Source organism: Mercenaria mercenaria, chromosome 16 (assembly GCF_021730395.1).
Source record: "Mercenaria mercenaria strain notata chromosome 16, MADL_Memer_1, whole genome shotgun sequence".
NCBI classification, from domain to species: Eukaryota; Metazoa; Mollusca; class Bivalvia; order Venerida; family Veneridae; genus Mercenaria; species Mercenaria mercenaria.
This window is the reverse complement of record NC_069376.1, coordinates 5744464-5760123: the sequence shown is the minus strand read 5'-3', so window position 1 is coordinate 5760123 and position 15660 is coordinate 5744464. Positions and strand designations below refer to the sequence as shown.

The window sequence follows — 15660 nt, the reverse complement described above, 5'->3', positions numbered from 1 at the left end:
AAGGATTACAACTTTACATGTTTTAAAATATTCATGAAATATATAGGTTTAAAAGAAAGAAAAACTGGGAAATGAAAATCGTGGGATGTGGGATAGGATGTGACCATCGCGGAGGGGATGTCCGGGTATTGATACATAATGCCGCATGTTGATTACAAATGTTCATGGAAAAAAATGAAACGTTTAATAAAATCCTGCCGATTGGTTAGTTTGTTAATGCACAAAGTTTCATATTTCTAGGTCAAATATTTCACAAGTATTGAAGCAGAAATTGCCATAGTTATAGTACGCTATAAAATTAACAATTACTTAGGACCATAAATCTAGTGTAATTTGGGAATTCTTCTTGAACCTTAAAGTATAGCATTTCGCTTTAGTTGTGAACATGTATATGAAGTTATATTAAAGTATTCCAAACTGTAATTTAGAAAGACGGGCGGATAGACAGACGGAGTGACAACGCCAAAACTATATTCCTCCGCCTTTGGTTGGGGATAAAAAACGTCGTCTTACCGAAAAAAACTCTGCCGACACTAAAGGTGAAAACTCTTCTAGCCGACCATTTTCACTCATGATTGCTTTTGATTCAGGGTAATGACGATGATTTTAGCATGACAAGTGTGTCTCATTTTTTTATTGAAACTTGTACCTATTATCTTGATTGTTTTCAAGAAATTACTTACAAGCGATTTATTAATTAAAATGGAATGGTAAAGCACATGCCCGCAATTTGTATGCCATACTACCATATTTTTATTGTTCCTGTAAAAGCATTGCACACCGGACTCTGAATTCCGAGGGGATTGGCCGCACATCTTGCATGTCCTTTTTATTATATTAATTAAGTATTCTAGATCTAAATACTACTGGATTTATGAAAGGTGTAAGCAGGACAAGCAATAAGCATCAAGATCAATATAAATATTAAAACCGAAAGCCATTTCTATAAGGTATTAGAATGTTAAATTAGTAGTATTATTATCAATTTTACTATGAGTGATAAAAATGAAAGCCAAATTCCCTTTACAAGTTAATTGCAGTTTAATAAGCGTGACATCGAGCGGATATGATGATTCATTATGTTAATTCAGCTATCGATTGAACATAGTTTCTTACGTTTATGAACGGCAGAAAAGGGTTAGAAAAGGTGAAGATTCTGTGAAATTATAACATTTCCAGATTTCTAGAGTTTTATTTGAAATTATTATTTATGCTTTATTGCTGATACTACAAAGTTGGATCGCATGGAAAAAAGGAGGCCAGTGTCTAGATGGTGATGTGTGTTATCTTATTGGCAAAATGATTTCAAAAAGTTATGTTTGAGGGAAGCGCCTATTGTTTGCACCCTCTGACAAAAGCAAAAGAGACCAGCACGTTCAATATTTTATATCGTGCCATAGTAGTCATACCTACCAACTTTCTGTGGAATATTTGGTTTGACGCTTCGCTAGCAAATTATTTATTCAAATAAACAAATTTCTTAATTATTATAAGTCTCACTAGACACCCCAGAATGTCTGATTACATGCCAGAACAACACCAATGATAACTTGCTATTTTTACAACACAAGGTATTCTAATAGAATAATTTCGTTTACTTTTGCAGACAGCTGACCATAGTAGCAAAACTTTCTATAAGAATTTCAAACCGTCCTTCCTACAAGCGAGAACTTCAAACAAGGTAGGATAGTCACACACAGGATTATAGGTATGAAAAGCATAAAAAATTCAGTGTGTAATACATTGTACTTATCACATGGACTAAACATGTCTGATTACGTTGGTTCATCAGTTGTTTAGAAAAGCTATGGCTCCTCCATTGTATAGTTCAAAATTCAAGAATTGGATCAAAGCTGGATTAGGTGTTCTATATACTAAAGAAGGCATTGAGCCTTTTGTTTATGATGAAATAAAACAGTTCCAACAGCAATGTTTGAGCGACATTTGCAGCAACAATGGACTTGTTGCTGGTACCATATGTTCTAGCTGTTGTACAGAAAATGTTATTGTTTGTCCTACGAAAAGAATTTGTAATAAGGTACATGGGGAATGCGACTTCCATAGAAATTCTGCTACGCAATATCTCCAATCTGGCTGCCCTAACAAGATATGTCATAATTTCAAAAAAGAAATCCAGAATTCTCATCGTTTCTATCGTCCATCTTATAAAAACACCGATTCCAGCCAGTGGTGCAGGAATCCATGGGAAGTTGCTAAATGTTTCATGCCTCCAGACGGTTATAAGGAAGTTACCAGTGTAGCAGAGACGGATTTCAATGGAATCGTCAGTGTGATTATCAACAATAAAGTATTTCAGTCCAAAGTTAAAGACGACCTTTCCGGGAAATCCAACATCTTTGAACAGGTAAGTCTAAATGACATTCAAAACGCCGGTTATACATTTTTGAAATATATAATAGAGTAGAGAATATTTGGTATGTGTTATTCTGAACATAATTTTATTAAGCAAGTCGGAAAAAATGGTTCAAGCATGCTGAGACGCGACGCATAATATGAAATGTTTGAAGGACCGTAAGATATTCTGAAATCTGATCAAGATCAAAGTGTGCAGTTAAAAAGTAATTCTTCAGCAACTGCCGTGTTAGGTATAAGACCACCATTGTTACAAAAATCACTATTTAAGTGAAATGAAGGGGTTGTAGTAAGAAAAATGTTGCCCCTTTTGATCAGAAGTCCTTTGTGTAAGCACTGTCGGCCTGTCCGTCCGTTAGTCAGTCAGCAACTCAGATGGTTAATCCCATACTAGCTCGGTCTAATAGTATAACACTGCAATCAGTGTTTTTTTCATATTACTTGGCACATCTACTCTTACATAACAAGAAGACGTGTTATGCACTAGACTCATGACCTTAGCACAAAGTCAAGTCACTATTATGGTAAAAGCTTTGGTCATTTTCTGACCCTGTCAATAGTTGTTCGGTGCAATGATTGATGGAAACGCTTTTTGTTGGTGTTATATAGTTTTTTATGGAATAAAAAATTGTAATATCAAGGTCATATTAAGAGGAGGTCATTAGTCATGACAGATCAATAACTTGCAACGCAAAGCTTGGTATTCCAGTAAATTGGCACAAACTATAACCATGGCAAGTTCTTGTTTAGCACTCAATCTCAGATGTAAAATAATACCTTAAAGAGCATCCTTTGGCAGAACAGAATGTAACCAAACAATATTATTGCAGGCTAGGTTTATTTCAGTCTGTTCAACATCCCTCGAGAGACTTCTACTCTTCGTCCAAGCCGAACTCTAGTACAGAAATTTTGAATTGACATCATGATACCGAAAGACCAGAAAATATAACAACACTGAATCTTTTCGGGGAATCTTTTTACCGTTGCCAAGCGGCACTTTAAGACCGATGTCGTGATAGTTAATAAACTCTGTTTTAGAACTAAACGCAGACAACCAAAATAATAGCAGACTCGGTTTGATTGAGCTTTTTTGTGAGAGGTAATGGAAAATGCAAGGCCCCCACCCATCTAACACCGGCTTATGTTAAACCCTATTACGAAGATATGAAATGGACTCTATTTTCATCATGACTCTAAATCATTTTTGTCTAGGGTGCCTCAAGTAAACAGGTTTAATGAGACAGAATTCTAACTCCAACATTGAAAAAATATAGGTCGAATCCGGCGAGTCTGTTTTGAATTTTGTTCACTTCATTCAAAAATAACCTTGGGACAATAATAAAACCTACCTGCATTTCTTCCACAACATGTAATCTAACGAATGAAGGCAAAATAGAGAACTTTTACCGCACGTAACTCAGGTTTTTTAAAGATGTCTAACTCTACCCCTCCTGATTCAGAGGTAATTTTACATTAAACAGCAATAAATCGCTTATAAAATAATAAAAAAAAACTTTGTACAATTCATCCATAATTAGTCTTGAAAGAAGTAAAAACTTGCTAGAAAAAAAGAAAACATGGGAAAAAAATTTGGTTCCAGTGGGGTTTGAACTTACGCCCCCTTTCCCCCCCCCCCCCCCCCCCCCGCACACACAATGAAAATTGCAGTCAAAGTAGGTTTTGGGTGGGTTTGAATACTCTTCAAAAAGGAGATACTCTGTTACGGGTCCAATACCTTAAGATAGAAAACTGAAGAGCATATCCTAATAGTCCTATGTCATATTCTAACACGATCCGATTCATTTTCCTATTAAACAAAGAAGGCTGGAGACAGTGATTTATTAAACAACAATTCACTGTTCTGACGTCACAACTATTACGTCATAGCGTCAAGCGGCGTAACGGCGCGCTGGAAAAGAACCCGATTGAAAACGGGCAAATATCTAATGCATGCCGACATGGTGTACTTTAAAGTCCTTGATAACGTGTTAGAATCGAAATAATATATCTCATTTAGTGATTTGCTCTTGAATAAATCACTGTTTGTCGTTCAGATGCGTAGCATTATACCACTCGGGCTACGCCCTCGTGATATAATTCCTTCGCATCTGAACTCCAAACAGTGATTTATTCAGCGACAAATCACCGATGAGATATATTATTTCTTAAGTATAATTGCCTCAGGTCGTTAAATGACTCTTTGTGATTTGTTTTTCAGAAGGAACAACACCAAGGTCACGGTGACGTTCCTTTCGAAAACTTTTTTCTGAATTTTTGTGCGTTTAAGACGGTGTTATGGGGCATACTATTCCGTTTAAGACGGTGCTATGGGACATGAGAGGTGTTGATATTTCATTACCTTTAAGATAACTCCAATTGATTTTTAGGTCAGTATGTCGACGGTTAAGGTCACAGTGATCGGGAACAGTAAAATGGTTTCCGGGCAATAAATCAAGAACGCTTAGGCTTATTGTCAAGAAAATTGAAAGTGAGGTTGGTCATGACCAGTAGATGACTCCTATTGATTTTGAGGTCATTAGGTCAAAGGTCAAGGTCACATTTGCCAGGAACAGATAAACGGTTTCTGATCTTCTTGTCTAAAACCACAAGTCCTAGGGCTTTGATATATATTGGTATGTAGCAGAATCTATTGGTCCTCTAGCAAGATTGTTCAGTTTATTTCCCTGGGGTTGAATATGGCCACACCAATGAATTGACCTTGATGTTGACCCAGTGACCTACTTTCACATTTCTGTAACTACAGCCTTCAAATTTAGAACACATGCATAGATTTGTGTACCGAAACGAACTTTGACCTTGTTATTGACCTAGTGACCTATTTTCACATTTTTGAAGGTACAGGCTTCAAATTTGGACCACATGCATAGTTTTGTGTTTCGAAATAAAATTTAACATTTATTTTGACCTCGTGACCTACTTTCAAATTTCTCAAGCTACAGTCTTTAAGTTTGGCCCACATGTATAGCTTTGTGCACCAAAATGAACTTTGATCTTGAAATTGAATTGACCTAGTGACCTACTTTCACATTTCTGAAGCTACAGGCTTCAAATTTGGACTTCATGCATATTTTTGTGTTCTGACTTGAAATTTGACATTGATTTTTACCTAGTATCTACTTTCACAATTCTCAAGCTACAGTTTCCAAATTTGAAGCACATGCATAGTTCTGTCTACCAAAATGAACTTGAAATTGTTCCTGTGACCTACTTTCACATTTTTCAAGCCACCACTGGCAAATATGGACCACATGCACAGTGTTTTGTACCAAAATAAAATTTGACCTTGAGCTGGTCTTGAAATTTGGAACATTCAAAAATAGCTCAGTGGTTGGTCCTAAGATCACTCTGTGATCTCTTGTTATGTTAATAGGTAAAAGGTTAATAAAATCTGTAAAAAGATCCTTTGGAAGCAAAGAATGCAACCAAAAAGAATAATAGCAGACCCGGTTTGATTGAGTCTGTTTATGAGAGGTAATGAAATGTGCAACACCTCTCACGCCCCCTAGCACCGACTTAAGCGGAACTCTATTACACATATGTTGAATGGACTCCATGATCCCAAAGGACCAGAAAATATAACAACACTGAATCCAAGTACGGGGAGACTTTTTACAGCCGCCACACGGCACTTAAAGATTGCTGTTGTGATAGTTAATAAAATCTGTAGAAAGATCCTTTGGAAGCAAAGAATGCAACCAAAACAAATAATAGCAGACCCGGTTTGATTGAGTCTGTTTATGAGAGGTAATGAAATGTGCAACACCTCTCACGCCCCCTAGCACCGACTTAAGCGGAACTCTATTACACATATGTTGAATGGACTCCATGATCCCAAAGGACCAGAAAATATAACAACACTGAATCCAAGTACGGGGAGACTTTTTACAGCCGCCACAGGGCACTTAAAGATTGCTGTTGTGATAGTTAATAAAATCTGTAAAAAGATCCTTTGGAAGCAAAGAATGCAACAAAGAAGAATAATAGCAGACCCGGTTTGATTGAGTCTGTTTATGAGAGGTAATGAAATGTGCAACACCTCTCACGCCCCCTAGCACCGGCTTAAGCGGAACTCTATTACACATATGTTGAATGGACTCCATGATCCCAAAGGATCAGAAAATGTAACAACACTGAATCCAAGTACGGGGAGACTTTTTACAGCCGCCACACGGCACTTAAAGATTGCTGTTGTGATTGATAGTTAATAAAATCTGTAAAAAGATCCTTTGGAAGCAAAGAATGCAACCAAAAAGAATAATAGCAGACCCGGTTTGATTGAGTCTGTTCATGAGAGGTAATGAAATTTGCAACACCTCTCACGCCCCCTAGCACCGGCTTAAGCGGAACTCTATTACACATATGTTAAATGAACTCCATGATCCCAAAGGACCAGAAAATATAACTAAGGTCAGATTGGACCAGAACAGTAGAACATTTGTTTACATTGAGCATATAATTTCTGTTCCTTATGCAATTACAGAATGCATCAAGGGGGGGGGGGGGGGGGGGGTGCATTTCGTGTTCGCCGCCGAGCTCTTGTTTCTGTTGACTTAGATTATTTGTAATATCTTCCCTTTGTTCTTCTTGTCCTTGGGCTTCAGCAGTCAAGTTCTTTAAATTTTGCTCTCTTCCTCCTCTGATAGAACCGTTTAGGCATATATTGTCCCGCTTGGTGGAGCTTTCGTTTTCTTTCATTTATGTGCATACGACTATAGCATACTTAGGGTTGGGGGCATTTGTCACCAACAGCTCAATGACAGCTCTTGTCTTATTTATATTAGAATTTGTATTATATTTGTTATGTTCATAAGATTTGTTTTGGAAATTTTTTAAATAAATATATTAAAATATGTGTTGAAATTTTGAATAATTTTCAGTGATTGTTGTATTTTTTCAAAATGGTATAAAGTGGCATATGTTCGTATCTATGAACAATATTCCAAATTGAGGGCTTGGTGCAAAACTATTGTAAGTGTATATAAATAAAGAACAAGATACAATAGTTTTGCGCCAAGCCCTCGAAATGTATACAGATTCTTATTCAGTTCTCACATTTATTCATATTTGGATAATTTTCAAATGCATACAGTCCACAGATTTATTTGTACAGTCATGCAAACAAAATGTCAGAACTGAAAATAATCACTTGCATACAGACCCTGGATTTGTTCGTACGGCTGTTCGTACGTACGAACAAATAATTATAAGAAATAATAAAGAATTTTTAAATGCAACTTGGAAATTTGTTCGTACGTACGAACAAATCTGGGCTGTTCAAACAAAATGTAAGAACTGAAAATTAATCTTTTGTATATACAATCAAACAACAGTTGAACAAAATTCCAAATTGCATTTTTTTAAATCAATTCTTTTTCTGAGTGAAAAATGAAAACAAGAATTCGTTTGGAATTTTGTTCGTACGTACGAACAAATCTGGGCTGTTCGAACAGAATATCGGAGCTGAAAAATTGATACGGAATATGAATTATTGTTTGTACATAGGAACAACCAGGATTTGTTCGTACGTCTGAACAAAATGCCAAATTGCATTTTTTTTAAAAAAGATTCTTTTTCAGTTCTCTCATTTGTTCGTACGTACGAACAAATCCAGGATGTTCGTTCGTACGAACAAATAATAGCGAGCAATGAAAAAGATTTTTAATGCAATTTGGAATTTTGTTCGGACGTACGAACAAATCTGAGCTGCTTAAACAGAATGTCAGAAATAAAAAAAATAAGGAATATGGATTATTGTTCGTACTTACGAACAGTCAGCTTGTGTTCGTCCGTACGAACAAAATTCCAAATTGCATTTGAAAATGAACAAGAATTTGTACATTTCATTAGGAATTGTGTTCGTACATACGAATAAATTCTGATTTTCTGGTGCTGTGCTCTGCGATTTCTTCAATTTTTGCTGTGATTTTCACCGGTAAAAAACTCCATATTGCGGAAAAAAGAGGGACAGACCGGAAGACCCTCTTTTATTCCGGAAGTAGATTATTGATTTTTAACCACGTCATATTCCCGCCAGCTCAAAAACTCTTGTCTCATTGCGGCTTCCTTAATATTGTACATGTAATGAAACAATTCGTACACTTTATCAGCGTGATTAGACAGAGAGTCTGACGCATAAATTAAAAATGCGTTTGTCCATTTTCTCTGTTATTGATTCTTACTTTACATTCTTTTTGAGAATCTGCATGTCTGAATTTAACCTTAAAACTCAACCATTACAATATTCGGACAACTCTACAGCTTCTTTGAGCATTAGAATTAACCAAATTAACATATGAGCCGTTACAAATGTGTTGTTTCAATGAAGTTGGTAAGTGAACTGCAATGTCGTCGTCGGCTAACCGTACTGACGGTAAGCTAATATTGTCAAACATGTTATTGCAGCTTGCGTTGTTTAACAAATTGGTATTTTGTACATTAACGAGACTGTTTGAAACGTCTCTAAAATGATTATGCCCTGATGCCCATGCATTTCTGTCAGACATAGAATTTAATAACATAGGTTGGCCATACCCCATATCGCCAGTACTTAAACTATTATCCCCGCCCACTTAGCTCAGTAGGTAGAGCGTCGGTCTACGGATTGCGGGGTCGCGAGTACGATCCTCGGGCGGGGTGTATGTTCTCCGTGACTATTTGATAAACAACATTGTGTCTGAAATAATTAGTCCTCTACCTCTGATTCATGTGGGGAAGTAGGTAGTTACCTGCGGCGAACAGGTTTGTACTGGTATAGAATCCAGGAACACTGGGTAGGTTAACTGCCCGCCGTTATATGACTGAAATACTGTTAAAAACGGCGTTGAACCCAAAACAAACAAACAAATTAAAATATTATCATCAGGTATGTTAGGTAGAACTTGTGCCTCTCTCATGAAGTGCTTAAAATCTATGAAATTATCTCGCCTTTTCCGCTGGTTGTTGTCTAGCGTTTCTGGCAATTTGGCGTCTGACGTTGTCGGCGGGTTTCTGCCCCCCGGCGGGCTCCTCCCTAACCTTTCTTCTAGCTCTACCGCGTGGCAGCAGTGCAATAATACGTAGTTAACTTGTAATACGAAATTCTAACGACGATTTCTTGAAAAATAAAAGCAATTGTCTAAAAGATAAAATAGCTGTTATTAGTTTACAGTCGATAAAAATAATTGCTTTTATTTAGCTGTTGAACAATCTGCGGTTTTAATAAACAAATAGTTATAGAAATAGAAAAATAATATTCAGTCTAAAATACATTTATGAAAATGCGTTCTTTGAATAATATTTGCAAACTGAAACTGGCCATTAGTTTGCTTCAAATAAACATATTCTGAAACAGTTTTTGTGACATTTATATGTAGGGTAGAGAGGTAGGCAAAGCAGTTCGACATTCCGCAAAGCTAGAGATAGAAGATACAGATCTACAGCAGTATTTTAGTATCTTGCTGAATTTGCTATCAGATCCTGCACATTTGTCTTCTAATACAGCTGCACAGAATGCTAAAACGAAACTATTACAGGTTGGTGCTCTTTTTTCTTCTTCAGATTTTCGGGTATAAATACGTTTCTATATTCTTTGTCTTATTTGCAGGTTTTTAGAAATAAAACAACACAAGCATTATGAACATCCGAATTTTAGGGGATTCACTGAATTAATAGCAGTTGATCAGCCGGTCACAAATACAAATGTTCAAACTATTCTTCATAATGTCTGGTTTCAACGAAATATCATAAAATATTAAGTACGACATGTACTTACCTAATCTGTTGAAAAATCCTTTGGAAGATTGAAATACAATATTTGTTTTTGTTTAACGTCGCACCGACACAGTTTTAGGTCATATGGCAACTTTCTAGCTTTGATTGTGGAGGAAGACCCCAGATGCCCCTCCGTGCATTATTTTTTCACGAGAGGGCACTTGGGTAGAACCACCGACCTTCCGTAAGCCCGCTGAACGGCTTCCTCACATGACGAATGCAACGCCCCGAGTGAGGCTCGAACACACATCGATGAGGGGCAAGTGATTTGAAGTCAGCGACCTAAATCACTCGGCCACGGAGGCACCTGGAATACATAAAAGAAGAATAATAATAGCAGACATGTAAATTTTAGAAAATACTTCGCAACTATAATGGCGCACACATGTTTGATTTATCTTGCATATAAGATTTATTTTTAGAAATTGGCTGTGAAAACTGCATTTTTATAATCTTCTTTTTGAAATTATACATCTCTAATAATCCTTTAATTTACTTTATCTAAGCGTGTTATTAAAAGAGTATCACAACAGCAATTCTTATATTCAAATAAATTTTTGAAATTTCAGACACTTACTCCAATGTGCATCTTCAATCTTCAATAAAATTTAATTTTAACTTTAAGTTCGGCTAGAACAAAGGGTTTTCCAATCAAGTAGAATTTGAATGGTTGAACGGTATACTACTGACCATATTTTGTTATTTATTTCTATAGAACTTGTCGTAGATTTTATCCTAAAACAAGTTCAGTGTACGTTCGATGAACCGAAAGCCCAAGTAATGTCAAAACAACTTAATTGTTTTAGAATTCAGTATTTAAAGTAACAGCAGATGATGGGCAATTCAAATCAATCTGTGTCCGCTAACAATTTCTCGTCATCGCTTCTCCCCAAAAACTACAGCGGGGATTTTGACCAAAGTTTGTCAGAATGGTGTATCATAAATTGTTACCTTAGTTGTATTCTCTGAAATTCAGACTTGTTCAACAACCTTTGAGTGAGTAATGGCACTTTGTTTATTTGATTCTAATATAATTGTATATCCAGTGGTCCTCCTAGTAGTATATTTCTCAAGCTACAGCCTTCAAATTTGGTCAATATGCATCGTTTTGTGTATAAAAATGAGCTTTGACCTTGTGACCTACTTTCACTTATCTAAAGCTGCATGCTTCAAATTTGGAACACGTGCATGTGTAATTTGTTTTTAACCGAAAACATTCATATTTTGACTACATATATAGTTTTGTGTAACAAAATGAACCTTGCAATGAGTTGACTTGGATCTTGGCCTAGCGACTTTCTTTCACATTTCTGGTGCTACAGCTTTCAATGACCACATGCATAGGTTTTTGTACCGAAATGATTTTGATTTTTACCTAGTGTTCAACATTCTCGTTCCGCAAGCTACAGCATTCAAATTTGGACCACATGCATACTTGTGTGTTCCAAAATTAATTTTGACCTTGAGATTGACCTACTTTCACATTTATAAAGCTACAGGCTTCAAATTAGGACTGCGCGCATAATTTTGTATTCTTAATTGATATTTGGCCTTGATTTTTCCTATTATATTCACATTTAGCAAGCTACAGCCTTCAAATTTAAGGCACATAGTATAGTTTTGTGTACCAATTTGAAAGTAAACTTCGACCCTGAAATTGATCTAGTGACTTACTTTCACTCACATATTTGTCTACAAAATATTAGATTCAAATGTAAAACAAATCTTAGTTTGAAATGTGTATAAACATTGAAACCTACCCATGAGTGCGTAGAGGGTAATGGCGTGGGTCAAAGTGCAGGTCAACATTGCTAAAAATATTTTTTTTCAATTTTTGCAAATAGCAAATTTATATATAAACGAATATCTTTGATATAAGGTAAGTAAGTAACTAGTATGGAGCAAAACTACCAATTGATATTATAGGTCACTCAATGTAAGTACTGTAATGACCTGGATTCTGAAATAGTTACCTACTTTTAGGATGTCATAGCGTATGTTTGGCGAAAATACTATTACGTCGAAGTAACGTTAATACTTCAGCATGTGTTGTTACATTAATAATTCTCGTGGAATAGCTTAGGTGTGCATAGATATAAAAAGGAGTAATTTTGCAACTTATAAACTATGCAATGTATGTGTGAAATAAGTGTAACGCAGTTATGGTATTTCTTTTCGATTCTGAAACGTCTTTCACATAGATAAGTAGATCAAAACCAGTAGCATCTTTTCTCGGTGACTAGATGGTGTCAAATACTTTATCTTAGTTTCTTTAGATTTCCGTGTACGTTTCATATTAGGTGATCTCTTTAAAGATTTCCAAAGCGCGTATTACATTAATTAAAAATAGTTCATTTAAGATATTACTACTGAACATGACGAAATATAGAAACTAAATCACATTCACATTTCAAAAGTCAATATACATGTATACCATATATAACTTTAAGCTTTTAGAGGCAGCATACATATGTTATTAATAATTAAACATATATAATAGGGCGTATATAATTTTAAATCTAAAACGCGGAACTTTTTATACAAACAAACAAACATAAATTTATTCTATTAAGTGATTATTCATACTTTTTTGTAATTTCGAAGGTTCGGTCTATTGTCGCACCGACATAATTTTAGGTCATATGGCGACTTTCCAGCTTTGATGGTGGAGGAAGACTCCATGTGCCCTTCGTGCATTATTTCACAACGAACGGGCACCTGGGTAGAACCACCGACCTTCCATAAGCCAGCTGGATGGCTCATGAGCACAAGAAATATCAAATAAACATAAAATATCCTTACTGATTATTAGACTTTATTAGATAAATTTCAACGATTATTTACTGAATTTATTCCAGCTTCAAAACGATACTCTGGTCATAGGTAAAGATGATATCCGAAACGTGCTGGATGGTGTTGCTAAGGAAGTTCAAGGTAAAATAAGGACTGAAATAGATGAACAAAAGACGGAAGCCAAGAACACAAAATCAGAACTATTCAGTATCAAAAACGAGTCTGTTGAGGCTATTAACAACAAAAAAACTTTATCAATTGCTCATCTAGACAAAGCATTAGAGTCTGCAATTAATGATTTAGAAAAGCAAACTAAGGAATCGCTAGAAAAAGTACTGGATATTGGAAAGGAACAGATAGGAGAGTGTGCTGATAAAGGGGTTAGCATGTTAGAAGTCAGAGCCGAAGATGGAGTAAAACAGATAGAAAAAGCTGTTGATAAAGGGATAGACGAGTTGGAAGTTGGAGTGGCAAAGATTTCTGCAAAAGCTGAAGAAGCACTAAAGCAGATTGCGGAATCAGCACCAGCGAACAAAGAAGGTAAATACAACAAGTGTAAAGAATGTACATGTTTGTAAGTGCATTTCTTTAGAACATCATTTAAGCATCTGTAAGTATACACAGTATAGTACCTACACCGGTAGCGATGTGTTTGGATCTGTCAAATATGCTTCTTCCGAGCAAAAAGATGTCAAAACATCACGTTATTTTGGATATTTTCTGCGTTTATACATGCATTTAACATACAGATTTTATTATGTTTTTAGTTTTCATTCTACGGTTCAAGTTATTTGATATAAAAAGATCAGATCATTCCAGTTTTAATTACTAAGTGGTAAAAACGTGCAGATTATGGGAATCAAGAAGCAAATACGAAACTTTTAAATGATGTTATCAAAACATTTTTGATTGTATTATCAGGAACATCAGTAAAGAAGAAAGAAGAAACATTTTAACATATCTAAACATAAATAATGCTATTTTTGCCAAAATACGCCATCGCAAGTCAATCATTTGTGTATCAAGTGTGTAACAGTTTGGAAACAAGTAATATAAAAGCAGATAACGGTTTGGATTTAGTATATGCTACGGTTTAGACAGCAACTTAATTCGCATTCCTGCATGAAAAATCGGTATCAAAGTTTATAAAACCAGATACAACCACATCTGTCTCCTTCATTTATTTCTTGGACATTAGAGATAAGCTTTATAATAATAGTAATAATAATAATAACAAAACCTTTATTTAATGAAGGTAACATACAAAGTGTACATAATATGAAAATGAAACGTAAACTTATTTTCAGTATGGCCTTCCGTTAACAACAACAACAATACACATGTATACAACCATTTACGATAAATTTCACAAAATCATATTTAAATATATAAAAAAGAATGATCAATGTATTAAATACGATTAGAAGCTTCCCATTCATCCATCCGACAGATACTCACATAATTATAAGACTATTAAAGAGAAATAAAAACAACAGCAAAACAAAATAATAATAAAATAACTGACATCATGATATGTAAAAACTATATTAATATAATTATCATAAGCACTGGATTGTAACATGAACAAATGTCGTTTGATATTATTTTTGAATGTTTGTAATGTATTTGATTTCTTAATTTCAGCAGGTAATTTATTCCAAATGTTAACGCTGAAGTACGAGAATGAATCTTTAAGATAATTTGTACGAGGTGTTATACGCAAAACACGATCTTTGTAGATTATGCAATTTATTATTTGAGACACTTAATATTTCAGTCATGTAGATCGGTACCATGTTATGCATAGATTTGTAAACCATCACAGCTGTGTGATATTTTACCCTGTTACTACAATTAGGCCATTTTAGATCATTTTAGATCGTTTGGGAAAGAAATAAGCTGAAGTACATAAAAATATATAAGCTGAAAGGAAGAACTGTGCCTAAACGATTCGAAATTAAGAATGTAACTACTGCAATCATTTTTGATACCGGTGCATGAAAATGTGTCACGTTTAATTTCCGGGAAGATTTTTGAAATGAATCAATAGATATCCTTAAGTAGATTAAAACGAGTTTTAAGAAATCAGCGTAAGTATATCTGAGTACCAGCAGGCCGGTTAGATATCCAAGTCGTTTGATTTTTAACCCTTGGTTCCATTTACAGGGTCATTTGATTTAAATTCATTTAAAGTAAATGCTCATTTAATTATCACATTTATCAATGGATCGTTTAGAAGAGAAATTAGTAAATGCTTAGAAAATAGGCGCAAAATAAACAAAAAACGTTTGTTCGCCCATTTACCTACCAACTTAAAAGCATCCCTGTGCACATTAGTTATTTTCACTATTCCACAAATTGGTTTACCCCAACTACTAGAAGAATACGAAGGGCTATTGCACGCATCCGGTCATTGGTTTCCTTTTACTCTTTGTTAACTATTTGTATGATGACCAACTTCGCTAAATTGAATTTTGTACCTTTTTGTACGTAAAGAGTTATCTCAATAAGCAATAGTTAGAATAAATTACCTGTGACGATCAAACATGCAAAGTAAGGATCTGCAAATCTGACTTTTACGTAAATGCAGAGTTATGCCGCTCCCTTGTGCTAACAAATACTGATGTAGCGTTGATACGTTAGCAGGTACCGCACCTATTCACATCTCACTTTTAAGATGAAATAAAACTTCAAACACATGTTCACTCTGATTATCCGATATGT

The 15660-nt window shown here is 35.2% G+C and overlaps 1 protein-coding gene across 1 annotated transcript in view; it reads left to right on the top strand.

The window, feature by feature from the left end:
• The first annotated feature begins 1627 nt into the window (after positions 1 to 1627).
• LOC123543813 (uncharacterized) overlaps positions 1628 to 15660 on the top strand; it is a 453424-nt gene continuing 439391 nt past the window's right edge. Inside the window, exons 1-3 of the mRNA XM_053526066.1 lie at positions 1628 to 2365; positions 9747 to 9905; positions 13002 to 13476. Coding sequence (XP_053382041.1) covers positions 1808 to 2365; positions 9747 to 9905; positions 13002 to 13476 — 1192 coding nt within the window. The 5' untranslated portion in view covers positions 1628 to 1807. The remainder of the gene's footprint in view (positions 2366 to 9746; positions 9906 to 13001; positions 13477 to 15660) is intronic.